General features: G+C 37.7%; 1 protein-coding gene across 1 annotated transcript in view; it reads left to right on the top strand.

Moving 5' to 3' along the window:
- The first annotated feature begins 16,114 nt into the window (after nt 1–16,114).
- Nucleotides 16,115–27,301, top strand: part of SERPINB7 (serpin family B member 7) — a 46,754-nt gene continuing 35,567 nt past the window's right edge. The window contains exon 1 of the mRNA XM_063597353.1: nt 16,115–16,396. Coding sequence (XP_063453423.1) covers nt 16,379–16,396 — 18 coding nt within the window. The 5' untranslated portion in view covers nt 16,115–16,378. The remainder of the gene's footprint in view (nt 16,397–27,301) is intronic.

The following is a 27,301-nucleotide window of genomic DNA, read 5'->3' on the forward strand; positions in this document are numbered from 1 at the left end:
CTTAGTGCTTGTCTCTTTCTTTCTTTTCTCTCTCTGTCTTTTTTTTTTCTTTTTTTTTTTTTGAGATGGAGTCTTGCTGTCACCCAGGCTGGAGTGCAGTGGCATGATCTCAGATCACTGCAATCTTTGCCTCCTGGGTTCAAGGGATTCTCGTACCTCAGCCTCCCGAATAGCTCAGATTATAGGCACTGACCACCATGCCCGGCTAATTTGTGTATTTTTAGTAGAGACGGGGTTTCGCCATGTTGGCCAGGCTGGTCTTGAACTCATGACCTCAAGCGATCTGCCCACCTTGCCCTTCTAAAGTGCTGGGATTACAGGTGTGAGCCACCGTGCCCGGCCCTGATCTCCTTATTTCACAAGGCTCAAGGTTTCTGCATCCCAGCAAACATCCAGTTGCCTGGGAGATGTCGATTTCTCCTAGTGGCAAGTACCTCCCTCTCTATGTGTGTTTTCTTTCTCTTAAATCCAGCTCCCCCACCTATGGTATAAGGTATGGGGAATTTATCCCCCTCTCCTTCATGCGGAGAGAAGCAGCATCCCTTTCCCCTTTTCCTCCAAAGAAACCCCCATTCTCTAACCTCCAGGGGAAAATCCTCAGCATCCTCTCCAGTATCTTGGATGTGAGACTTGAGGTCAGGGTCATCAGACCAGGCCCATGGTGTCTTGGCCTATCTTGAGTGGATGCCCTGGTAGCCTTCTTTACAGCATGATGCATGCTTATTACCTGCTAATATCTGCCTTGGACCAGCAGACAAACTCAGAAATGAGACAAGTCCCATTTAACATTATTACATCTATATTTTATTATAGGATGAAGTTGGAATTGGAGTCTTCTGGGGTAGATCTGGGGAGGACTTAGTCTACAAGCAAGTCAGGAATGGGATAGGATTTAAATAGTCTCTGAGAAGGTGGGGAGCCTGTAATGTACCCTGAAACCTGTTTGCTTAGCTATACCAAGCCAAATGGGATAGCTCCCTTTGAAGATTTTTATTTCCACATTATGTAGACAGCTCCAAGGGAAAGGGCCCTAGGAGAGAGGACAGGCAAGAACACCATTAGCCGTGGCTTGGGCTGATGAGAACAACAGCTACACCTTAGCTCCAGGGACAGGCTTCCTCAAAGAAATTACAACCATTCTGGCCCTTTTGTGCAGGTGGCTGCAGAGGTTGATGCCTTGGAAATAAGTTCCCCAGCAGCAGGGTAGAAAAGATAAAGTGAGATACATCATACTTAAGATTCAACTGGGAGCATACCAGGGATGCTCTCTAATGTAATCGAGGGAAGGTTGAATGAAACAAAGTGATTTATCATCTATAACTTCAAACCTATTTGTGTTTTGACATCAACTCTGTTAACATTATGTCATCATTTCATAGAGTCTTTGATATACAAATAAAATGTTATTTGTATTTAAAATAAAAGAAAAGATACAGTGAGGAAGTAACAGCAATTGCCAAAGACATGTGCCTATTGCTCAGTAGGAGATCATAGCTGTATAACTTACAGTTGTCACTTAAGCTTTTGGCCAAATAAAGCAAGGAAAACATAGGTTCTCAAATATCCTAAGGGCTACATCAGAGAATAATAAAAAATACCAATTATTAATAATAATAGTTGATACTTATTGAGGTTTTACTCTGTGCTTGGCTTGTGTTAAGTGTTTTATAGTTATTTGTCATTTGTTCTGCAACGCAACCAACAGGGTAGGTGATACAATCAACCATATTTTAAAGTTTAGACAATGCAGGCTCAGAGAGATTAAGCAATTTACCTGAGGACACACAGTAAGTCGAAGAACCAGAATCTAAACTCAAGTTTCGTTTCAGTTACTATTGCTGCAAATCAAACTACCCCAAACCTTAGTGGTTTAAGAGAGCAGCAGTCATTTCATTATCTCTCTCTTTTTTTTTTTTTGTGAAGGGCTTGATTGGTTGTTCTGGCTAGGGATATTTTATATATAAAATATGTATATATGAAATATATATGAAATATATATAATATATATAAATATATATAATATATAAAATAATATATATAAAATAAATATGTATTTCACATATGAAATATATATATGAAATATATATTTCATACATATATTTCACATATACATTTCATATATATTTCATATATACATATTTCATATATATTTCACATATACATATTTCATATATATTTCATATATGCATATTTCATATATACATATTTCATATATATTTCATATATATATGAAATCATGCAGCAGCTCCAATTCTACAACATTCTATGGGTTATAAATAAATCCCAAACCTGCTCAGATTGAAGGGGAGGTTAATTAGACTCTAACTCTTAAGGGCAAGTGGCAGAATTCTAGAAAACTGTGTAGGATAGGAAATTTTGTTGTGAATATCTTTGAAAAATACATCTACTACAGATCTTTTGAGTCCAAAGCCTAGGTACATAACCTCCAGTCTGTATCATTTTCCTGAAGGGGCATCAGGAGCCACACACTGATTTTTCTAGCTTTGATGTATCATAGTATTTTTTAATGAAGTTAAAGTAATTGGTTAACTGTATAACCAAAAGTTGTTCTTTCTTAGCCCTTTAAAATATTTTATATAATATTTACAAGTAAGAATTCTTTGCAAATTCATGTTTCTTACTTTTGGGTTTAGACGATATAGTCAAGGTAAGTATAGGAATTTAGATGAAAAAGAAGTTTTTGTCAGGAAAGGCTTTGTAGAGGGGTTAAGACTTTAGCTAGTTTTGATGCATGAGGAGGATTAGGAGGTCAAACATAGCAGGACATCATTAGGACAGGGGATGATGGTGTTGAGGGCATCAGACCCCAAATGGAGGATCTTAGGGAAGGAGAAAAAGGGCTCAGAGAGATATGGGCTTATCATACTTATGGCCATGACAGTTCTTTGAGATCGTTTGGTCTAAGCATCTTTGTTTAGACATAAATCATCTGAAACCCAACAAATTTGAAAGATTTGTCCAAGATCACATAGGAAGTTAATAAATATAATGGTGAAGAAACTCCACAATTCTTCCTTTCTCACTGTCTCTTTCTCCTTCCTTTCTTCGTTCCTTCCTTCCTTCCTTCATTCCTTCCTTCCTTTCTTTTTTCTTCTTTCCTTTCTCTCTCCTTCCTTCCTCCTGCTTTCTTTTTCTTTCTTTCCTTCCTTCCTTCCTTCTTTCCTTCTTTCTTTCTTTCCTTTCTTTTCTTTCTTTCCCTTCCTTCCTTCCTTCCTCTCTTTCTCTCTCTCTTTCTTTCTTTCTTTCTTTCTTTTCCTTCCTTCCTTCCTTCTTTCCTTCTTTCTTTCTTTCCTTTCTTTTCTTTCTTTCCCTTCCTTCCTTCCTTCCTCTCTTTCTCTCTCTCTTTCTTTCTTTCTTTCTTTCTTTCTTTTCCTTCCTTCCTTCCTTCCTTCCTTCCTTCCTTCCTTCCTTCCTTCCTTCCTTCCTTCCTTCCTTTCTCTCTCTCTCTCTCTCTTTCTTTCTTTCTTTTCTTTCTGGAGTTTTGCTCTCGTTGCCCAGGCTGGAGTGCAATGGCACGATCTTGGCTCACTGCAACATCTACCTCCTGGGTTCAAGCGATTCTCCTGCCTCAGCCTCCCAAGTAGCTGGGGTTACTGACACCTGCCACCACACCTGGCTAATTTTTTTTGTATTTTTAGTAGAGGTGAGGTTTCACCATACTGGCCAGGCTAGTCTCGAACTCCTGACCTCAGATGATCTGCCCACTTCGTCCTCCAAAAGTGCTGGGATTACAGGCATGAGCCACCGCGCCCGACCCAGAGTTCTTATTTCTTTACACTTGATAGACAGAGACCAGATTGTGTACTCATTTGAATCCCACATCGATAAATTTGAATGTTATTTGAAAGCTGTAGAGAACACTTGATATTTCTGATTAAGAAAATGAACATATTTAATTCATACATGCTAACTGGCAGGTCAAAACACGTGGAAAGATTTTGTACAGATTCTAGTGAACTATGGATGGCAGTTTACCATCCAAACACTAGATAGCAGACTCAGTTGTAGGAGGGGTAGGAGGATGTGATAGGCATATGGTATTTAATTTCTAAATCTTATCTTGGATTCTCCTGGTAAAATAGTTTATGGGGTATTTCACTTAGGCATTATAAATATCTATCATTACAAATTTCTACTGATTAAATTTTCTTTCAGTATGAATGTAAGAGCTCCATTTTTCCCCTTTATATATTCATTGTCTGCCAAATCTATAAAAGGAGTATACATTACAGAGTAGGAAATTTGGCCACCTCATTCATGACCGCATCTAGAACAGTATCTGGCCTACAGTAGGGGCCCAAAGATATTTGAAATTTTATTCGCTTTATTTTTTCATGTTCTGAGCACATCATTTTTAAAAGGCTATTTAATTTGAAGAGTCTTTGTCGTACAAAAAAGCAAACATGGTACGAAGTGTGGCCTTATATCTTTCAGCCCATTAACCAAAACATTAACATCTTACATAACCATAGTACAAATATCTAGAGTAAAAAATACTATTGGTACAACTGTATTAACTTAACTAAACACCTTATTTGAATCGTACCCATTTGTGCCCCCTACCCACCAACTGATGCGGCCTTTCTGGTTCTGGGATCTTACCCAGAATTTCCCGTTACATTTAGTTACTATTTCTTCTGAGTCTCCTCCATTTTCTAACAGTTCCTTGGTCTTTGTGTTTTGTCACCTTGACAAGTCTGAAGAGTACTGATTAGGCACTTTATAGATTGTCCATTAGTATTGACTTATCCAATTATAAATGAGGGTATGCATTTTTGGTAAAAACTCAGGACATAATATTGTGTCCTCAGTGCACCGCATCAAGGTATTTACAATGTTGGTGTGTCTCATGGTGGGTGATGTTTACCTCGATCACTTGGTCAGTTTGATGATTGCTGATTTCTCCAGTGCCAAGTTACTTCCCACCAACTTTGTAGTTAATAAATACCTTTGAGGAGATTCTCTGAGACAATGCTAATTCTGCTTTTCCTCTTGCCCTCAAACTTCAGGTTCTATTTTTGCTCTATAATTATGCTGTGTTACCTATTTGGCCAAATTGCTATTCTGCTGGCTTCATTTTTCATTCTTAGATGATCAAGAATGTACATCTACTCTACATCTACTATCTGTTGACCAGTTTTAGATATAATATTGTTTACTGATGGCTAATTATTTTCCCAGACCAAAGCTTTCTTCACCTCAGTTTTAATATTTCTAAAGTGAGAAGCTATGCTCTGAAAATACTGGGAGAAAATGCCAACAATAATTAATGGAATAGGTTCTACACTCTTAATTTCATTGAAAATATAAAGAGGCCTATTTACAAAAATTTATACAGTGGTATAAACATGTAAAAATACAGAAAACCTCAAAGAAATAGCTTATTAATAATTCTTCCCTCAACTCTAAACTTTGTTAAAATTATGCAAATATTCTCCCAGAATTTTCCTATGTATATATTCACATATATCTAAATTTGTATTTTAGAAAGGATCATATTATATATACCATGTTAAGTTTCTTTTTGTATTTAACATATTCTGAGCATATCTCTCTCAATAAGCATTCTCTATAAAATAATTATTAAGTGCTGTACTGTATTCATTTACAGGATACAGCAGGATTTATATAAATAATTCCTTATTAATGTATATTTATTATTTGCTTAATTTTTAAAATTGAAATGCAGGAGACAAAATTTAGGAATAATATTTGAGGGTTACTTACTTCCTTGATTCTTCATATCCACCTTCTAGGCTTTCAATGTACACTGTCTTCATGAAGAAGGTGTATAGGATCTGGAACAGAGACACTACTGAGGTTTCTTAATCAATTTTCTAGACTCACAGTCATGTCAATAGTCTTGGAAGTCTTGACAAAGGTCTAATATCTAGAATCTACAAGGAACTTAAACAGATTTCCAAGACAATAACAAACAACCCCATCACAAAGTGGGCAAAGGATACGAACAGACACTTCTCAAAACAAGACATTTTTGTATGCAGCCAACAAACATGAAAAAAAAGCTCATGATTACTGGTCATTAGAGAAATGCAAATCAAAATCACAATGAGATACCATCTCACGCCAGTTAGAATGGTGATCATTAAAAAGTCAGGAAACAACTGATGCTGGAGAGGATGTGGAGAAATAGGAATGCTTTTACATTATTGGTGGGAGTATAAATTAGTTCAACCATTGTGGAAGACAGTGTAGTGATTCTTCAAGGATCTAGAACTAGAAATACCATTTGACCCAGAAAACCCATTACTGAGTATATACCCAAAGGATTATAAATCATTCTACTATAAAGACACATGCACATATAATGTATGTTTATTGAAGCACTATTTACAATAGCAAAGACTTGAAACCAACCGAAATGCCCACCAATAATAGACTGGATAAAGAAAATGTGGCACATATACACTGTGGAATACTATGCAGCCATAAAAAAGAATGAGTTCATGTCCTTTGCAGGGACGTGGATGAAGCTGGAAACCATCATTCTCAGCAAACTAACACAGGAACAGAAAAGCAAACACCGCCATGTTCTCACTCACAAGTGGGAGTTGAACAATAAGAACACCTGGGCACAGGGAGGGGAACACCACTCATTGGGGCCTGTTGGGGGGTGGGGAGCAAGGGGAGGGATAACTTTGGGAGAGATACTTAATGCATGTGGGGCTTAAAACCTAGATGACGGGTTGAGGGGTGCAGCAAACCACCATGGCACATGTATACCTATGTAACAAACCTACACATTCTGCATATGTATCTCAGAACTTAAAGTATAATTTTAAAAAAAAGAAAGTCAAGATTTTGCTTGCACATACTGAATTTTAAGGAGACTAGGTTCTTCCCATTTCTGAAATTTGACACTCAGTATACAGGTGCAAACCATGAAAGAAGCAGAATATGCAGCTAATTTGGTACGCATTTCTAATGAGAACTGAAACAACTGGATTATAACATAGACCTAAGGTTGGCTCTAGAAAATACTTCTCAAGAGTAGTCCAAAGTAGTTGCTGTAATTTATACTTCTATCAGCAATATATGAGAGTTCCAGTTCCTCTACATCCTCAGCAACACTTGTATTACCAGTCTTACTAAAAATACTCACTTTAATGGGTGTGCAGTGGTACCTTACTGTGGTCTTAATTTGCATTTTTCTGGTGACTAATGATGTTGAGAATTTTTTCATAAGCTTTTGGACATTTGGATTTTCTCATTTGTGAAGTTTCTATTCAAATCGTTTGTGAAGTTCCTGCTTGACATTTTCTACTGGGCTATCTTTTCTTTTATTATTGATTTGTGGAACTACTTGATACATTCTGGGTAATAGATCTTTTTCAGAAATATTTATTGCCAATTATTTATTTATTTATGTATTTATTTATAGGAAGGGTCACGGAGCTTCCATGTCCTCCCTGGGCATGCCAACCTCCTGGAACCTCCACCATCTAGAAGCTATCTGGGAGCTCTACAAATATTTTCTACCACTCTGTGGTATGTCTTTTTCTTTTCTTAAAGGAGATTTTTTTGATGACCAGAGGTTCTTAATTTTAATGAAGTCAGTTTATTAATCTTTTTCTTTATAGTTAATGCTTTTTGTGATCCATTAACATTTTTGTCTAAACCAAGTTGATGAAGATATTCCCCTTTGTTATCTTCTAGAAGTCTTTTTGTTTAATCATTTTACTTTAGATCTGTAAGCCATCTGAAATTTATTTTTGTGACCCCTGTAAAATATGGGTTAAACTTCATTTTTTGAAAAAGGTATGGATATCCAGTAGATCCAGACCATTTACTGAAAAGACTCTCTGTCCCTCTTCCTTTACTTAATGGTGACTTTGTTTGAAAGCAACATGAAATTGGCTGGTCTGTTTTTGGCCGCCCTCTTCTATTCTGCTGCTCTGTTTGCCTATCTTTGCACCAATATCATAGTCTTAATTACTGTAGCCTTATAGTTGGCATCTGCTAATGTAAGACTCCAATTTCATTTTTAAACTTCAAGATTGTCTTCATTATTCTTGGCCTTCTTTCTTTTGATAAAAATTTTAGAATCAACCTGGCAATTTACAACACATATACACAAAAAAACCTGCTAAATTTTGATTGGAATAGCAAAAAAAAAAAAAAAAAAAAAAAGTTGGAAAATTTGGGAGAATTGACATGTTTATAATATTGAGTGTTCCATTCCATAATCATGATATATCTATCCTGCTGTTTAAGTGTTCCTTCATTTCTTCCTGTTAATTATATTCTTCAATTTTTTTTCTGGTCTCTCATATACTTTGATTTTTTTTTTGATCCCTTTATAAATGTCATAAGTAATTAAACTTTACTAATTCACTGTTGCAAATGTCAGGACAGAAGAAGAGATTCAGGGTCATGGGCAAGCCTAGTAGGGAGGAGAATTTGTTTCTGTGCAGTCACTTCTCTGTTTTGATTGTTTTTGTTTTATTTTCCTTTTTTTCTTGTGGTGTTGGTTGTTTTCCAAACCCTTGATCTAGGTGCAGAGTCCTCTGTAGCTAGGCATCCAGTTCACTTTTGGCTGTAACAACCCTGCTTTATTCACTAATTTATAACAAGCCACATTGGGAATTCATTCTTCCAAAACTTTGTCAATGATGAATTTCTTTGCGCATCTGGTTTTCAAGGCCACTTTTGTCAGTCAACTACTCACTATAAAGACATGTCTTGTCATCTCAGGAAATCCCTCTTCAGGGGCTTTTTGCCCTTATATCTATCTGAATTTCTAGGATCCCTTGTCACTCTGCCTTCAAATCCCATCACTTTATAAGCAAAAGAGATTCCATATGAAGCTATTCTCGGTCGGTCTTGCTGCCTGCACCATCCCACATGCCCATCCTTCTGTTTTCATGTTCAGGTGTGGAGGGCAGGGCTTCCATCGCCTGCTCCCTCAAGGTCATTGCTTACTGTAACGGTGATTTGCAAGTGAACTCTAGTTATCTTTCCGTGAAATTTCTGGTACTGACATTATTCCCTTATCAACAGTGATGGAAGTTTCCCTTATTACAAATTTTATGTCATTTCTAATAACATTATATCAAGAATAGGATGAGGTGGGTGAGAATTACATTTGTGTTTCCCAAACTCACCTTCCCCCCACAGATTGAAATGATTTTACTAGTGAATATATGAGAGTATAGTGATTTATATTTATGTCTCCATACTCACGAAGCCATGACTGTATTCAATATCAAAGTTAAAATGGCAATATTTTAATAAGATAGATAAAATTTGTATTTTCCATAAGATGATGGAGCAGTACAAAAAATGAAAGATCTTTTTCTGAAAGGTAATGCAGGAACTGTTAAGGTGTTTACAACGGATATTTATCATCATGACCAACCCAAAATAGTACCTAAAATGCAATTAATTAAGCACCTACTTATCAAGTGCTTACCAGGTTTCTTGTAGTAATGTTCAACACAATGTAGATTTTAAAACAGCATGGCTTGGTTTTTGTGCTTAGGAAAGGATTTTGTACTAAATGACTTATAAGTGATATAAGTAGTGACTTATGAGTGACAATCTAAAATTATACAGCAGTGGAAATATTTAGCAAAATCATATGATAAAAGAATATTATTAAGAAATAAAGAACTCAATATAGGCTCATAATAATATGGAAGATGATGGAAATGGTGGAACTTTGGGTGGCCTTGAGTAATAGGCAATATATGGATAGGTGGAGTACTCATACATCCTGGATTTTCCTGTCTCAACTTATTATTATAATAATAGCTACATTTATCAAGTGCTTACTGTGTACTAAGTACTTTACATGTTACCTATAATACTCTTAACCATGACTTTATGAAAAATTTCCCCATTTTTCAAACAAGTGAAGCAAGATACAGACAGGTTGAAGAGCCTCTCAAAGGTCACATGGGTCCAAGATGTGGGGCTGGAATTGGAACCCAGGTTTGCGTGGCTCTAAGCCTTAGCTGTGACACCCCACCTCATGTATTTTGCATCCAAGGGCATACTTTCTGGAAGGTATATCTTGAGTCTGTCTCAGAATATCTGGTCTCTGCTGTGTATGTGGGCTGTCAGTGCTTCTCCAGAGCTGTATATTGCCACTTGATATTGGTAAAAACCATCTGTATGTTGCAAACTTATCATGAGATCTGTGACTTGAGTCACCTCCTCTTTTGGGGAGACCATTTGAACCCTAGTCAATGACTGCCATGGAAATAGATAAAACCCAGGCATCTAACCTTGGTCCTCGGTGGAGGATTGGATTGTCCAAAGTCTGTTCTCCTGGCTCTGGCTCCCTCCTGGGTCCTTCCCTGGTTCTAACCTGCTGGCCCTGATTCCTGACTCTAAGGCTACAACCTGCCATATGTCCAGGCACACACAGTTGGAAAGGGAATGTGAAAGGACAATCTTTAGAATGTTTGCTTCTCTGGTTTGTTGGTCAATGGAAGGATGAGCAACACGACACCATGGGGGCACTCCTCTGTGCTTCCTGCAGAGTCGGGAGATGACAAGTGCCTTTCTGAGCTGGACAGGAAAGCCCCTGTGGAGTCCCTTCCTGATGTTCCCTCCATGATTTTCCTCTTTGTGCAGTCTGGGATGAAGGAGGGACTTTTCATTCAATGCTGTCACCAGTGCTGCTGCTGTCATCAACCTCTCCCTTGGGAGTTGAGCCAAAGGGAAGTCTTGGGAATTTTCCCTGAACCTTGGTATAGGTGTGCTGGGAGGAGTAAGAAGTCTTAGGAGGTAGGAGGCAGAAGGAACTGAAGCCCAGCTGTGAAGGCCGCAGACTGCAGTGAGAGGAGGTGAGTGCTTATGCTGGGTTATTCTAGGCTTCTGAGTATGCTTAGATTCCCTAACATGGATGGACAGCCCCTAGTGCTTGAGGTGCTGCATGCCCTGAGCATTTACCTGCTGTCAAAGTAACAGCTTTACCTCTGGCATCTGGGATTCTGGCAGACACATACCCCTTTCCAGGGTAACCACAGCCAATCTCTGTTCTCCACATGGTTGTTGTAGACTAATCTTGGGGATTAGAATGACAATTGACGGCCGCATCTATAACATTGGCCAACATATTTAATAGAGAAAATTCAGCTTTATTCCTTACCTTACGAAAAAAAAAAATGCCTACCGACTGCTGAATAGACCCCTAAGCTTATAAAAGATAGCTCATACACCAACTATATCTACTACCTGTGTCTGGGCTTTCTATCTCTGGTGTCACAGACCTACTGATTAAATATATGTGAGTGAATGAATTGATATTTACAAGCTAGTTTTACTTTTTTGTTAAGCAAATGATCCAGAACCCAGGTGACAAGTTACATGCCAACTCCCAGGTCGATCACAATACAACCATGATGATAATTCCCTAAAAGGTCTGCTATGTGTTGGACATTCCTTGTTGATTATATTTTTAGCAATGATATTTGGCAACTTTAGCAACAATTTTGAGAGGTTTGAGGTTTCAAAAAAATTTTTTAGTAATATGAGGCACTTTTGAGTACTTGATAGAATGATTCAGAATCAGAGGTTCTCCAACAAATCCCAAACTATGTATAGCTGAGCTTTAGAATAACTCCATCTTATAATTGTCTTCTACAATGACTTACAACCTTGACATCTCTGCTAATATTTTTGCCCTCAATATAAACAAACTAGAGTGTGGGCTGCTCATGGGAAGGGAAAGGATTCTAAAACCTGTGGCTGATGGAACAGAAATGGTAACAGCAGGACATCTTGTATTTAATCATAGTTATATCTGGAAGATTTTCATCCAAAGTCTTTGGCAGGGTTTTTAATGCTAATATATAAGCATAGTAGTTTACTTACGTTAATAAATAAAATCGCATTGATTTCTTGACAGAGTTTAAATAAATCTATTCTGGAAGATTTTTTAAAGAGTTGTGAAGTCTACCATTTGTCTGAAATGTGGTTTAGAGATTGATAGAGGATAGAATTAGGAAGAAATAAATTTCACGCCAAGGGAATATGTAGTTTCATTTATGTTGAATGAATGAAGGCTGGGTTCGGGTTTGTTACAAAATGAAAACAGATTGTCTTCTTCATTCTTGGAGAACTAATCAGATTATGTTTTCCTGTCTGAACTTGGTCTCGTTGCCATAGGTAACGCTGAGGAGAACACCGGCAAAGAGATAATCATAAGAGGCATTTAGTAGGTACGAGCCCTGTCGTCTAAGGGTGTTCCCTAGAGGAGCAAAGACGCTGGTCAGAGGTAACACTAGTCATTAGGGTGGTCCCGAGAGAGACTCAGGTTAGGAGGGTGGGCAGGACACGCAGGTATCAGTCCCTCCCTTGGAGCCCCACCCTCCACCCAGCAGACCTTGCTAGTCTCTCTCCTTCCCTCTGCCAGATGGAGTTTCAGCATCATTTCCACTCCAAAGCTTTCTGTAACTCCTCCACTTCTTCAAGCACTTTAGAAAGACTTCCACCATCACTGTTTTCACACTGTAGTCTGATTTTCAAATTTATTTCTAGATCACGGACTTTGAAGGGACAGGCAGGGAAAATGTCCTAACAATTTTCTAGTGCCCAGCATTGTTTAAACTGAGGTCTTAAGTTGAGGTGGTGTTTCAGGCTATAGTTAGAGGCCTTTACTTTTTTTCTCTTCTATTTCTTCTGAAATGGATGAAAAATACATTTTTCATGGATCCTTTTCATTTCGTGTCCTCCTTGTTTTCAGTTTTTCTTTATGAGAAGTCAAGAGCAATTTTTGGATTGCAGGAGGCATGAATAGGGACAAAAATTAAAGACAAACATGAAACTGAGCTTAGTTTCTTTCTACTGGCCTTCTTTTTTTGTAACTAGCTTGTTTCAGTAGCAGACACTGAAGTTTGAGGTTTAGCTGAGCAAAATTCGCTTAAAAAAGTATCATTTTAAAAGGTGAATTAGTGAGGCAAGCTATGCTTAACAGATCTGCAATTTGAAGAATATTTTAAGTCCCTATTTAGGCCAGGTTCAGTGACTCATTCCTGTAACCACAGCACTTTGGGAGACTGAGGTGGGAGGATTGCTTGAGCCCGGGAATTGGAGACCAGCCTGGACAACATAGCAAGACCCTGTCTCTACAAAAAAATTAAAGAAAAATAGCTAGATATGGTGGTGTATACTTGTAGTCCCAGCTGCTTGGAAGGCTGAGGTGTGAGAATTGCTTGAACCCAGAAGTTTGAGGCAGCAATGAGCTGTGATGATGCCACTGTGCCCCAGCCTAGGTAACAAAGCGAGACCCTGTCTCTAAAACAAAAACTTCTATTCAACTGTTGACATTAAATGAATCATTTCGTGAATAAAAAGTATAAATTCTTATATAAGGTCATTACAGTGAGTCAAGAACGGTGGAAACAAATAGTAACAATGTTCATTGATATATAAATATATATACATATACATCACTTACAGCATAATACAATATAATATAAATATTATATATAGGGTTTACACACACACACACACTCATATATGTAATATATTTAGTGTTTACACATGAACTTTTGAGGTTTAAAAGTAGGTGCTTTTCCTCAGTGTACACAGGTATTAACTAACAAGAACATGCCTTAGCAGATACAAAGCCAAGGCCAGAAATGTTTTCTTCCACATGTTTTTACCTGTTTCAATCTGAAATTGTAAACTCTACCATGTACCAGATACCAGAAAATCATTAGACTGTGTGGGTGTGTAAAATGTTTGGGCAAACTGGAATGGATTTTCCTGGACATCACAGAGTAACTTGTCTTTCTGTCCATGGAACACGGAATACCAATTTGTGAGTGGTTTAGTTCCAGACTCATGTGCAGGACTCAGCAGAGGGATCAAGTGAGGACACAGCAATGCATCAATAAGCCCAAACCAGTCTCTTATTAAAGGTTTTTTAAAGCCACACAACCATTCACTCTTATCCAACAGAGTGGGCCCAGGTCTCCACTCCATCCTGGTAGAGATCAGGGTGGAGGATAGGTAGAGGTTCCCACCTTCATGCTCGGCATTATTTGAGGAGCTTGAGAAGAAGATTCTGTGAGATTAGAGGGCATTAATAAGCATCTGGATCATCTAGGGTGGGAAGGCCTGGCACTTTATTTTCCTCCCATATTTCTATCGTGTATTTTGGGTTTTGCCAGTTGTTTCCAGGGTCTTGGGGTAGCTAGTGTGTGTGTGTGTGTGTGTGTGTGTGTGTGTGTGTGTGTGTGTGTGTGTGTTCTGTGAGTAGAAATGAAGAAACTCATAAAGACTCTAATTTCTTTGTAGTTGGCAATAAAGTGAATTAAAAGCCTTCTTTCACTCAAATTCTATACCTTTTCCTATTTCAATCGCTATCACCATTTTTGAAAGTTTCCATTCCATGTTAAGAGTTAGTAGTACATGAATGTCTTCTTTTGAGAAGTATCTGTTCATGTGCTTAGCCCACTGTTTAATAGAGTTGTTTGTTTTTTTTCTTGTAAATTTGTTAAAGTCCCTTGTGGTTTCTGGATATGAGACCTTTGTAAGATGGATAGATTGCAAAAATTTTCTCTCACTCTGAGTTTCACATTCTTTGTCTAGGAAATTCAATCAGCCACAAAATGAAAATTTAGCTCAGGTTTTCTGATTCTTATAAAGCCAAAAAATGGTGTGTAAATCCTCTCTCATCCATTATAACATGTATAGCCCTGGAAAAGCAATTGAATAACTTGAAATCTCAATCCTCAGCTGCAAAATGGGAATCAAAAACTAAGTAGTATTAATAATATCAAAGCTTGTGAAAATCAAGAGAGATGCTAATTTGCTATTATCTGTTGCTGGATTTAGCTGGTGCAATAAAGTTGTAAGGTCAGTTACAGATCTGTCAAGATTTAACTGTGTTGTTTGCCAAGGACTTTAGGGTAGGGGTTGGCAAACTCTGGTCATTGGTCCAAAACTGGGTGGACACCTGATTTTATAAATAAAATTTTATTGAAACACAGCCATGTCTATTTGCTTACATATTTCCTATGTCTGCTTTAATGTCACTGCTGAAAAATTGAGTTGTGCTGGATGAATGCATGGCCCACAAAGCCAGACATATTTACTATTTGGCATCTTGCAGAAAAAGTTGACCAATCTCTGCTCTTGGGAGTTCCTAATGAAATACATTCTGTAACCTTCTACAGTGCATTGCTTAATCTTTCATTTAACTGTAAGCACTGGCAGTATGCTAAACAAAATAATAGCAGAGCACCCCTTCAAGTCCAGAATCTAGTTTACCTTCCTAGGTTTTGCCAAGGGTTCCTTTCTTGATTACCTATGAATCCCTAATCTGCTCCCTCAAGTACAAGTAGCTTCATCAGGAGGATCAGAAGGGTGTGTTGTCCTTCCATTTTAATAAGCATTTCTTCATACTTTGTGTTACTATCACATTGCCACATTCTCATGGTGCGTAGCTTCTCTGTATCTCTCTGTGTCTCTCTCCCTATGACTCCTGCTCTCCCTCTTTCTCTCTCTAAAGTACATGCATGCATGCACAAACACACATACTGTATCATTGTCATTGCCAACTTTGGCCTATATAGCAGATAACAAAGGCATGATCAATGTGATCTTAAAATGTTAAAAGATATAAACCCCCAGAAATTTTTAGTAGCGTTGTTACCATGACTTATCCCAATAACCAATTATGGCCAGAAGCAGACATCAACAACAGCAATGGAACAGATATCTTTTTCCTCAGATGCTTGTTCACTTTCTGCCTGATAGGACTTCAATTTTATAGTGACTGAATTTTTTACTGTCTAGAAAAGATCAGGTAATATAAAGTGAAGCAAAAATTCATGAACTCTTTTCTTAAAGATGCTCTCTGATTCACTGAAGCACTGGGAAATCTACCCACATGTAGAAACTGGTTCTAAATAAGAATAATGTGTCTATTATCAGCTGGTCTCAAATCCTCTGTATCTGGCCCCTGGAGAGGTAGCAGTTGACTGTAGAAAGATATTTCAGGGATATTTTTTATAATAAGAAAAGAATTCTTTAGGCCCTGCTCCCTCCAATGACCAGAAGGTCATATTATCTGGGTCTCTGCTTTAAAGCTTAAAAAGGAAATCCTCAGGACAATCTTGGTGATAGCATGTGATGGTCCCACCTCCTTCTAGCCCTCTACCCCCTCACCAAGAAGAATGAATACTCAGAGAGTTATACTCTTTGCTTTGGCAGAAAGCCCAGCTCACCACAGGCATCCTCACAGAGTCCAAGTGTACTAAAGCGTGAAGAGCAAGAACTGTGCTGAGTGGTGGGGTCCAAGAGTTTTCATATTAAGCCTTAAATATTTAAGAAGAAATTTAAAGGGATGTCAAGCCTTGAGTGGAATCATCACTAAATGTGGACCCACTTCTTGGTGAGTGGCTGTCAACTAATTTTGATAATGACCCCCAATACGTTTCTACTTGATCATATGCATGGGTGCATACACACAAAAGAATATTTGCTCCTGCTATGAGTAGGCTTCATGATCTATCCTATTCTATTCTACTCTTCTGATGTATCCTATCCTATCTTATATTTTAATGCATCTCATTTTTGTTTTTTAAAGCTAGTGTTTAACTACTAAATGTATTGTGTTTTTCCAAGTGATTTGTAATCTGAATTAAAAAAAAACAGTGAGTAGGCAAGGGTCAGTAATGCCATTACCTGGAGCATTGTTGTTTAAAGAATTAAAATTGTTCAAAAATTTTCCAATTAAAATTGACAATTGGAAAATAATGTCTATTTTCCTTCACAGAAGAACATGACAAAGGAGCTTAACTGAGAGCACACAGGCCTCTCTGGGTGCATATGTAGGTTTTTTTCCTTCCAAAACCAATTTTTAAGAATCCTTCTTTTCTTTTTTATTGTAGTACCAGGCTTTCCTCTTCCATTATTATTTTTTTCTTTCTATTTGTTTTCTCCCTCTCTGCCTTTTACCAGTAGCTCATCTGGTAACTGGAAGGGCTCCCATGCTCTCTCCTACCCCTGAAGTGGGGTTTGGCTGTGTCCCCACCCAAATTCTCACCTTGAATTGTATCTCCCAGAATTCCCATGTGTTGTGGAAGGACCCAGAGGGAGGTAATTGAATCAAGGTGGTTGGTCTTTCCCATGCTATTCCTGTCATAGTGAGTAAGTCTCACGAGATCGTATGAGTTTATCAGGGGTTTCCACTCTTGCTTCTTCCTCATTTTCTCTTGTCACCACCATGTAAGAAGTGCTTCTCACGTCCCCCCATGATTCTGAGGCCTCCACAGCCATGTGGAACTGTAAGTCCAGTGAAACCTCTTTTTCTTCCCAGTCTCAGGTATGTCTTTATCAGCAGCGTGAAAACAGACTAATACAGTAAATTGGTACCAGGAGTGGGGTGTTGCTGAAAAAATACCCAAAAATGTGGAAGTGACTTTGGAACTGGGTAACAGGCAGAGGTTGAAATAGTTTGGAGGGCTCAGAAGACAGGAAAATGTGGGAAAGTTTGGAACTTCCTAGAGACTTGATGAATGGCTTTGCCCAAAATGCTGATAGCAATATGGACAATAAAGTCCAGGCTGAGGTGATCTCTGATGGAGATGAGGAACTTGTTGGGAACTGGAGCAAAGGTGACTCTTATTATGTTTTAGCAAAGAGACTGGTGGCATTTTGCCCCTGCCCTAGAGATTTGTGAAACTTTGAACTTGAAAATGATGATTTAGGATATCTGGTGGAAGAAATTTCTAAGGAGCAAAGCATTCGAGAGGTGACTTGGGTATTGTTAAAGGCATTCTGTTTTATAAGGGAAGCGGAGCAAAAAGTTTGGAAAATTTGCAGCCTGACTATGTGATAGAAAAGAAAAACCTATTTTCTGGGGAGAAATTCAAGCTGGCTGCAGAAATTTGCATAAGTAGCAAGGAGCCTAATGTTAATCCCCAAGATCATAGGGAAAATGTCTCCAGACCATGTCAGAGACCTTCATGGTGGCCCCTCCCATTGCAGGCCTGGAGACCCAGGAGGAAAAAGTGGTTTTGTGGGCTGGGCCCAGGGTCCTTGTGTTGTGTGCAGCCTAGGGACTTGGTGCCCTCTGTCCCAGCTGCTCCAGCAGTGGCTGAAAGGGGCCAATGTACAGCTCGGGCTGTGGCTTCGGAGGGTGGAAGACCCAAGCCTTGGCAGCTTCCATGTGGTGTTGAGCCTGCAGGTTCACAGAAGTCAAGAATTGAGGTTTGGGAACCTCTGCCTAGATTTCAGAAGATGTATAGAAATTCCTGGATGCCCAGGCAAAAGTTTGCTGTAGGAGCGGTCCTCTCATGGAGAACCTTTGCTAGGGCAGTGCAGAAGGGAAATGTGGGGTTGAAGCCCCCACACAGAGTCCCTACTGGGGTACTGCCTAGTGGGGCTGTGAGAAGAGGGCCACTGTCCTTCAGACCCCAGAATGGGAAGATCCACTGACAGCTTGTACTTTGCGCCTGGAAAAGCCACACACACTCAACACCAGGCCATGAAAGCAGCTGGGAGGCAGGCTGTATCCTGCAAAGCCACAGGGGCAGAGCTGTCCAAGACCATGGAAACCCACCTCTTGCATCAGCATGACCTGGATGTGAGACCTGGAGGCAAAGGAGATTATTTTGGAGCTTTAAAATTTGACTGCCCTGCTGGATTTCAAACTTGCATGGGCCCTGTAATCCCTTTGTTTTGTCCAATTTCTCCCATTTGGAATGGCTGTATTTACCCAATTCCTGTGCCACCATTGTATCTAGGAAGTAACTAACTTGCTTTTGATTTTACAGGCTCATAGACAGAAGGGACTTGCCTTGTCTCAAGTGAGACTTTGGACTGTGAACTTTTGGGTTAATGCTGAAATGAGTTAAGACTTTGGGGGACTGTTGGGAAGGCGTGATTGGTTTTAAAATGTGAGGACATGAGATTTGGAGGGGCCAGGGACTAAATGATATGGTTTGACTGTGTCCCCATCCAAATCTCAACTCAAATTTTATCTCCCAGAATTCCCACATGTTGTGGGAGGGACCCAGGGAGAGGTAATTGAATCATGGAGGCCAGTCTTTCCTGTGCTATTCTCGTGATAGTGAATAAGTCTCACAAGATCTGATGGATTTATCAGGGGTTTCCGCTTTTGCTTCTTCCTCATTTTCTCTTGCTGCCGCCATGTAAGAAGTGCCTTTCACCTCCTGCCATGATTATGAGGCCTCCCAAGCTATGTGGAACTGTAAGTTCAATTAAACCTTTTTTTCTTTTTCTTCCCAATCTCAGGTATGTCTTTATCAGCCGTGCAAAAACAGACTAATACACCTGGCATGTACTGCTGGGGCCACCTCTCTGTCTTCTAGGCCTGACCCGATCCAACTTATCTTTCAGGTCTACATTTCTGTGGAAAACAGTTCCTAATTCTTCTAGGACTCAGTGACGTCTACTTCCATGTTGTCCAAACAGCATCACTTATGGTAGTTTTCATGCCACCTCGTAATTACTTGTGAGTTGTTTCCCTTAGTGGACTGTGGGCCCATGGAGGGCAAGAACTGGGTCTTCTGCTCCACAGTAACCCTGCAATGTGGTGCCAAGCCCAGCACCCACAAGGTCTGTGAAGAAAATTCATTCAGTCAATGAGTGGATGAATGAATCTATTGACTGGAGGGGGAAAAGGCCACTGGATGAAGGATTTCAAAGGGCAAATTTATTAAAATTAATTCCACTACACTTATCTTCTTTGGTTTAATGTGCAGGCTGGTCTCTAAAATAAGATTGTCATATTTTTCTTATCTCTGCAGAGACAGTCTTTGTAGGTTGATTCAGAACTCACTTGCCCAGAACATTCCACTATTATTGAGTCTGATTTACAGCTTACTGCATTGGTATGCATATCAGGTGCTTGAAGACACTGAGGCCTCCTGGATATGCTTATGAGATGAAAGGAAATGGGACGAGATTATATGTATTGAGGATTCTAGCTGCAGGCACAGTCAGGAGAACTGCATATACCAAGGATCTGATTTGCCTTATTTCCCCCCCATGATAGCTCTGGGGGAGTGACGAGAGCAGAAAACTAACAAGAGTTAGAAGGCCTGATCTTTGCTGACACATTTGATACTCACTTGTTCGGTGGTTTTGAGCAGTTTTTTAATCTTTGACTTTCCATGTACAAATGTTTATGAGAAGAGTCATTTAATGTGATGACATCTTTCATGAGAGTCAGCAATGCCTTCTGGATTCATTTTTATTTCTCAATCACCACTATTTGATCATAAAACAGGAGTTATATAAATATAACAAGATAATATTTTAAAGTAAACATTAAATTTAATTACCTGCATGTTCTTCATATTAGCAGATAATAGTGGATTAAGACGTAGATGACATTTGCCTTGAGGTTAGGTCATATTCCTATTTTTAGATTACCTCAGTAAAAGGGGGGTTTCAGCTACTATAGTGTAGCATAAAACATACTCCTTTAACTGTGGATTTGGGTGAATTGGGGTTAGACTACAAGGTAGATGAAAATCTTGCTCTGGACTGAGATTGGGCACCATTGCTGATATCATATGAGCCTCTGCTTTTCGTAATCAAAGTGCTGACATAATTTTTCTGAGTTATTACAGGAAATTGTTGAAAATTCTATATCTCTACCATGTTTTGTGCTTCAACTTTCCTGCTACTATTTTTTTAACAAGCAGAAATAGTATGCTAACCAATGGAAACAACTAATATATCGTCCAGAAAGTAATTTAGTTACTAGAATAAACTGTTCTTAGAATTTCTGCTGTTATTATGTAACTATTTAATAATTTTCAATCTAACATGGTTTTATGTTGGAGCTGGTCTAAATATTGTAATATTTAAAAAATTGGTAAGTAATCCACCTTTCATTTATGAGACAATCTAAAAATAGGTTTGTCTTCTTTTAAAATAATTCTGATGAAGTCACAGCCAGAAGCTAAATTTGGTAGTGGTCAAATTCATCATGTGCTGCCTAAAGGATGATACTAATCCAAAAATTAAATATCTGATGTTAAACTGTTATGGAAATATGAAGCACTTACAAAGAGTACCTTAAATAATAAAAAGTCAGAGAATGAAGTTAAAGGCTAAAGAATGAGTTTCAGCTTTCACTGGTGCCTTTGACTTGGGTTTAATAAGGCAGAAATTATTGGCCATTGGGTAAATAATATTGTAGCTACTTTTCTTTATTAAAAATCATGTCCTGTGAACATGAACTAATTACTTTACTAAATCAAGGAAATTTCTAATGTCTTAAATCCTAACATTTCACCATGCTATTCTTTGAGAATTCCATGACTTGGGAATGCATTTCAGGCCAATGAACCCAGAAAAGAACAAGTTCGACCTGTGTTACTAAATGGGTCACTGTAGAGAATTGCATTACAATACAATTGTATAGTATTTCCCAAGTTATGAAAACAGAAACTCTGCATGCCATTTCTATGGTATGAGCTAAATTAGAGGCAGGCCCTAGAGTGAAGCTTACTCAACCTTCAGGGAAAAGAAACAAATTTTCCCAAGAGTTGAATTCTTATAAGTGATTATTAACCTGATAGGCTTGGATGAATTTTTCTCTATCACTTACAGCCGTGGTTCCCAATATCTTGGGTAGGATTATGTGAGGGCAGTGGGATTTGGTTTGCTAAACTAAGAAGGTGTTACCACTCTACTGTTCTGTGGGCCTTAGCCCAATTACTGTGTCTGGGGATTTCAAAAACAAATTGTTTTCTGACTAATTCATATTCAAATAAACATATGAGTGACAAAGTGGTTTGGCCCTTTCTTGAAGGAACTCAGGTTTCTGCTTATTTGAGCTCTGACTGTCCCTATCCATGTGGCTGCTGAGTGGAGAGTCAAGAGGAAACTTCTCACTCATCTCTCAGGAGGGGCTGTTCCCAAGCACCAAGGCTATTCTTAGGTAACAGGTGACTCGATGTGTTTTTAAAATCATAGAAATTAATAATTCCACTATACTCTCCAGTCAGGTATTTCTCTCGAAAAATAAACACTGAAATATACTCTTATTAAACAATTTTAATTTGCAAAAAAAATGGACATATGAATGGAGCAGAGTGTAACTCAGAAATAGACTGTTAGAAAGTTAAAACAGCTTGTGATGCATGGGTATCACACATCTTTTGGGAAAAGAGAGCTTAAAGAAATAATAGTGGTATATTTGATTAACCACTATTATTATTATTACATGTGTGTATCATCACCTCATATCTAAAGATTACAGAAGGCAAGAAAATATAACAAAATCAACTACCAGAAGAGGTGAGTAATTAGGCATTGGATCACAGAGTAGGAAAGGAGTTTCTAAACATAAATCACAGAAAAAATGATATATTTTTCACTATGTAAAATATAAATTACATCTATGTTAAAATTATCAACAGAAATTTAAAAGACCATAAACAAATTGCAGAATTTGTTTATGACAAATAAAATATTCTGAGCTCTCTGTGATTCCTTTGTTTTTTTCCTTCATAGTCACCTCCCACAATTGTAGATTCAACTATGTGTGAATAGCCAATAAGCACCTCAAACTTAAGTCCCCAAATCTCATTCTCTGCAATACTCCACATCTTAGAAAAATGTTACAAACTCTTGTTCAATTACCAAAGCCATAAGTCCAGATGTTATCTTGCTTTTTTCATTTTCTTCCCTTTCCTTATAAAATCCGTCAGTGTAGCCTGAAGATTCTACCTCCTAAATTTATCTGGAGTACATTTTCTCCATCTCTGATGGCACTCCGTGGTCCACATCACTATTATTTCTTGCCTAGTCTGTTCAAATAGCCTGTCTTTTGTTTGTTTTGTTTCCACTCTTGTCCATCTCTGATTTGTTTTCTAGAGCAGCTAGAGTGTTATTTTTTTAAAAAGTAAGATAAGAATAAGCCATCTCTTGCTTAAAATATTTCACTAGCTTCCCTTCCCATTTAGGATAAAATTCAAATTCTTTCTGACGGCCTATAGCCTCTACACAGTCCCTGGTTTTCCTCATCCTATGCCACTCTTCTTGCTGTTCTTTCTTTCTGGAATGCTCTCTCCCTTCCTCTCCTGCTCATACACTGCAGCTCCATTCTTATATTTTAGATCCTGACTTAGATTTATTTCCTTAGAAATGCCTCCATTGACATTACAATCTAAATAAGTGATTCCCATCCTATTATTATCTTTCTAGAAACCGATTTTTTTCCTTCATAGCACTTATTATTTATAGCGTGTGTTTAATGTATTAGGATTAATTTGACAGGTTTCAAGCAGCTGAAAAACAGCATTTTTTCATGTAATTAGAAGTTTAGAGTTAGGTAAGGGGTTGCTGGTCTTGCCGTTAGTGGCTCAAGGCTATCAGGACAGATGTCTCTGTAATTCCTTTGTTCTTTCCTTCAGTGTCTCTGTCCCCAATCACAAGGATGCTGCTCTACCTCCTGCATCCTACATTCCAGGGAAGAGCAGTGAAGAGCATAGGATAAAATGGGCACCTAACAACTGTGTAACTCCTCTCTTGGAAAAGTTTCCTGGAAGCCATAGACAGAAGCTTCTACTTGCATGACTATTTGTCAGAATCTAGACACATGTTCCTCCCCATCTGCAAGGGAGGAGGGAATTCTTTCGTTTGTTTTTAAACTGGGCACAATGGCTTCTCCCGTTTCCCATTAGTTTTCTTTCAACTAAACAAAATTTAGTTTCCTTTAAAAGAAAAAGAGGGAGAATGAATCTTGGGTATTAACATTCTTGGATACAGTGTGTATGTTTGTTTACCAAATTCCTGTTTTTCCTAACTTTTAAAAGAAGAAATCATGCTTTATTTTTTCCAAAAATGTATATACCCATGGCCTACATTTGGGTAAGCATTCAATAAATTGTTGGACAATAAAACTTACTGAGAATCGTGGCATAGCACTTCCTGAACTTTCCAGTTCAGGGATGCTATGTTGAGGTGGTCTAGTTTGCACTTGAAGGCTAAACTTTTGCTCATGCCCTTGGGGATCATTTTGCAGGAATGTTCTTCTGAAATTATCTTTCTCTTTCTCCTTCACCATCTATTATTCTTCCACTAGATGATTCCCAAAGCAAACAAGATGACTTATTATCTCCCAACTTAAAAAGATATATCTATATGCTGATTGCTACCTTCCCAACCCAGCCCTGACTTCTTTCCTGAACTGGATAAAACTATCTGTCTGACATTACCATCTAAAGGCTGCTCAAACCATTATCAAAACAACTTTCAATTCCCTCTAGTCATCTGCATTTTGGTAAAAAGCAAAGCAACTAGTTACATAAACCAAAGAACCTTGAAGTGATTCTTTTTTCTACTTCTTTCATTACCTTCCACATCCAATCAGCAAGTTCTGCTAAATACACTTTCAACTTTGCGTAAATCCATTACTTTTCTCCATCTCCACGGCTACATCTCTGTTCACAGCATGGTTAGCCTTCTCCTGTCCTATGCTGAGTAAGAGTAGAGGCTGTCGTTCCAGGCCACTCTTGCTGGATAACCATGGACCTACACAGGTCCAGCTGGGGACTGTGATGTGAAAGAATAGAGGCAATGGAGAGAAAAAAAATATGCAGAGATTTCCCACACATTCGCCGAACTTTTTAGAGCTCTCTTTTCTGCTACTCAAGCCAGAACCAGAGGGCTTCTCCTGGATTTCACTCTGTCTGCTTCACAATACTCAATTCAGAGTTCTGGGGTGGGCTGAGTTAAATAAATACATGTATTTATTCAGGATGGGAATAATAGAGGGGAAAAAAGTTAAGCTCACCATTGTCTTGATTGTATTTAGAATTCTGTTCTTCCCAGATCAATCTGTTGATATTTGCTTTTTAGAGTTTTCAAATATCCATCTACACATTCTGTCCAGGTCTTATAGTTGAGTCTGTGGGAAATAAAAGAAAGACTGTGTTTCCTCCCTCGCCTTTTCCTTGGAGTGTTAATAGATTATACTAACAGGCTTTCTAATATTGAACCAGCCTTGCATTACTAACATAAATCCTTCTTGGTTGTGATGTATTATAATTTTTATATATTGCTGGGTTTGATTTACTAATATTTTATTCTGGATTTTCCAGCTCATAAATGAGCTGGAAACTGTTATTTCTCATTTTCTGGAAAAGATTGTGTAATATTGGTGTTATCTCTTCTCTGAATATTTGGTAGAATTCTCTAAGAAAACCATCTGGGACTTGAGATTTCTATTTTGGAGTTTAAAACTACATATTTAATTTTGATAGGTATAGAATTATTCAGGTGATTTGTTTAATATGGGGTGAGTTTTGGTAGTTTGAGGTTTTCCACAGCTTTGGTCTAGCTTTTCTAAGTTGTTAAATTTATGTGCTTAAAGTTATTCCTAGTGTTTTTAAAAAAATTCTTTTAATATCTGTGAGGTCTGTGAAGTCTGAAGGTCTCTTTCCTTCCTGATATTGAGAATTTATATGTTCTCTTTCTTTTTAGTGACAGTCTTGTTAGGGGCTAAATCTTATTGATTAATTTAGGAAATTATCTTTTGGATTAATTGATTTTCTTTATTGTTTTTATGGATTACTGCTCTTTTCTTTATGATTTTCTTGTTTCTGTTTGTTTTTAGTTTATTTTGCTCTTGTCCTAGTTCCTTTAAGTGAAAATATAGATTATTGGTTTGAGACTGTTCTTCATTTTTTTTTTATTCTGTAGATCATTCTACCCTTTTTTTCTTGCTTATCTATAACCTTCTGCTCCAATAGTGAGAAAATTTGACTCACACCATCTTTCATCCATTTATTTCATCACTCCATTCCACTATACATGTATAATGATATCAGAATTATTTACCTATACTCCTGTGAGAAACACCTTTATTACTGGACCACAGTGCTTATGTGCAGTGTCTTTTGCCTTTAGTCTTACAAACTCCACTCATTTCCAAAGTCACTTAGGTTCATGCCTTTTCCCTTTCAGTGAGTTTGTTTCATACATTTGTGATATAATTAGATATTTTTGTTACATTTTGCATGTCTTTCTTCCTATTAAGATTTTGAAAAGTCAGCTTTATTGAACTACAATTATGCATAATAAATTGCATAGATTTAAAATGTAATTCAATGAGCTCTGACAAATGCAAAAAAAATTGCCACACCCAGGAAACCACTGCCACCATCAATTCATAGAATGTTTCCATCACCCCCAAAACTCCCCAAGGTCCCTTTGCCATCTGTCCTCCCTCCAGCCCTGGACCCAGTCTACTACTAAGCTCTTTGTTATCATAAATCAGATTATGGTTTTGTTTTAGGGATTTTGAAATTCATCCACAGTTTTGAATGTATCAATAATTTGCTCTTTTAAAAAAAGGACTAGTATTCCATTGTCTGGCTATACCACAATTTATCTTTATTTTATTTAACACCTGTTGAGGAATATTTGGTTTGTTTAAAGTTTTTAGCTATCGTGAATGAATGAAGCTACTGTAACACTTATGTACAAGCACTTTTGTGCAAATAATCTTTCTTTTTCCTTGGGTAAATAACTTGGAGTTACAACTCAATGACATAATGTTAGATGTTTTATTGGTGTCTCACAAGTTCTTGAAGAGAGATGAACAGAAAATTTGAAATTAAATGAAAAAGAAAAATTGATTGAAAAATTTCTGTTGATCTCTCTAAAAGTTTCTTTATTTTTTCCATCATTTTCATTACTACATTTTGATTTTTATTATTGTATTTTTTATTCTAAAATTTCTATTTGCTATTACTATCTATTTTCTATTTTCCCACTTATTATAAAAGTGTCTGAAACCACTTGTTAGAACCTTTTTAAAATAGCTGCTTTAAAATCCTTGTCAGATAATTCTAAAATCTGTCTCATCTTGGTGTTGACATCTGCTGATTGTCTTTTGCCATATGAATTGAGATTTTCCTGGTTTTTGGTTTGACAAGTATTTTGTATTATGTCCTGGACATTTTGAGTATTATATAATGAGACTCTGGTTCCTGTTTAAATCTACTTTTTAAATAGACAGCAATGGTTTTAATGATAATTGGTGAGTTCTGGTTTTAATGGCAATTTAATTGTCAAAATCTTTGTAGTCCTACTCTCATCTGCCCTGTTTTTGCACTACCCAGCAGTCAATCTGAAACTATATCATAATTTAGTCAACAAAGCTTTTGCTCTATTGATTCTGTTCATTTTCACAGATTAATGGAACAGTGATGAACTCAGGACTTCATATACAAATTTAAATCATTCTTTTCTCCATCTCTCACTTCTTTATGATTGTCCTCAAACCCTCTACCTGGGAGGGGAAGGG

This window comes from Pan paniscus, chromosome 17 (genome assembly GCF_029289425.2).
Source record: "Pan paniscus chromosome 17, NHGRI_mPanPan1-v2.0_pri, whole genome shotgun sequence".
Classification (NCBI taxonomy): domain Eukaryota; kingdom Metazoa; phylum Chordata; class Mammalia; order Primates; family Hominidae; genus Pan; species Pan paniscus.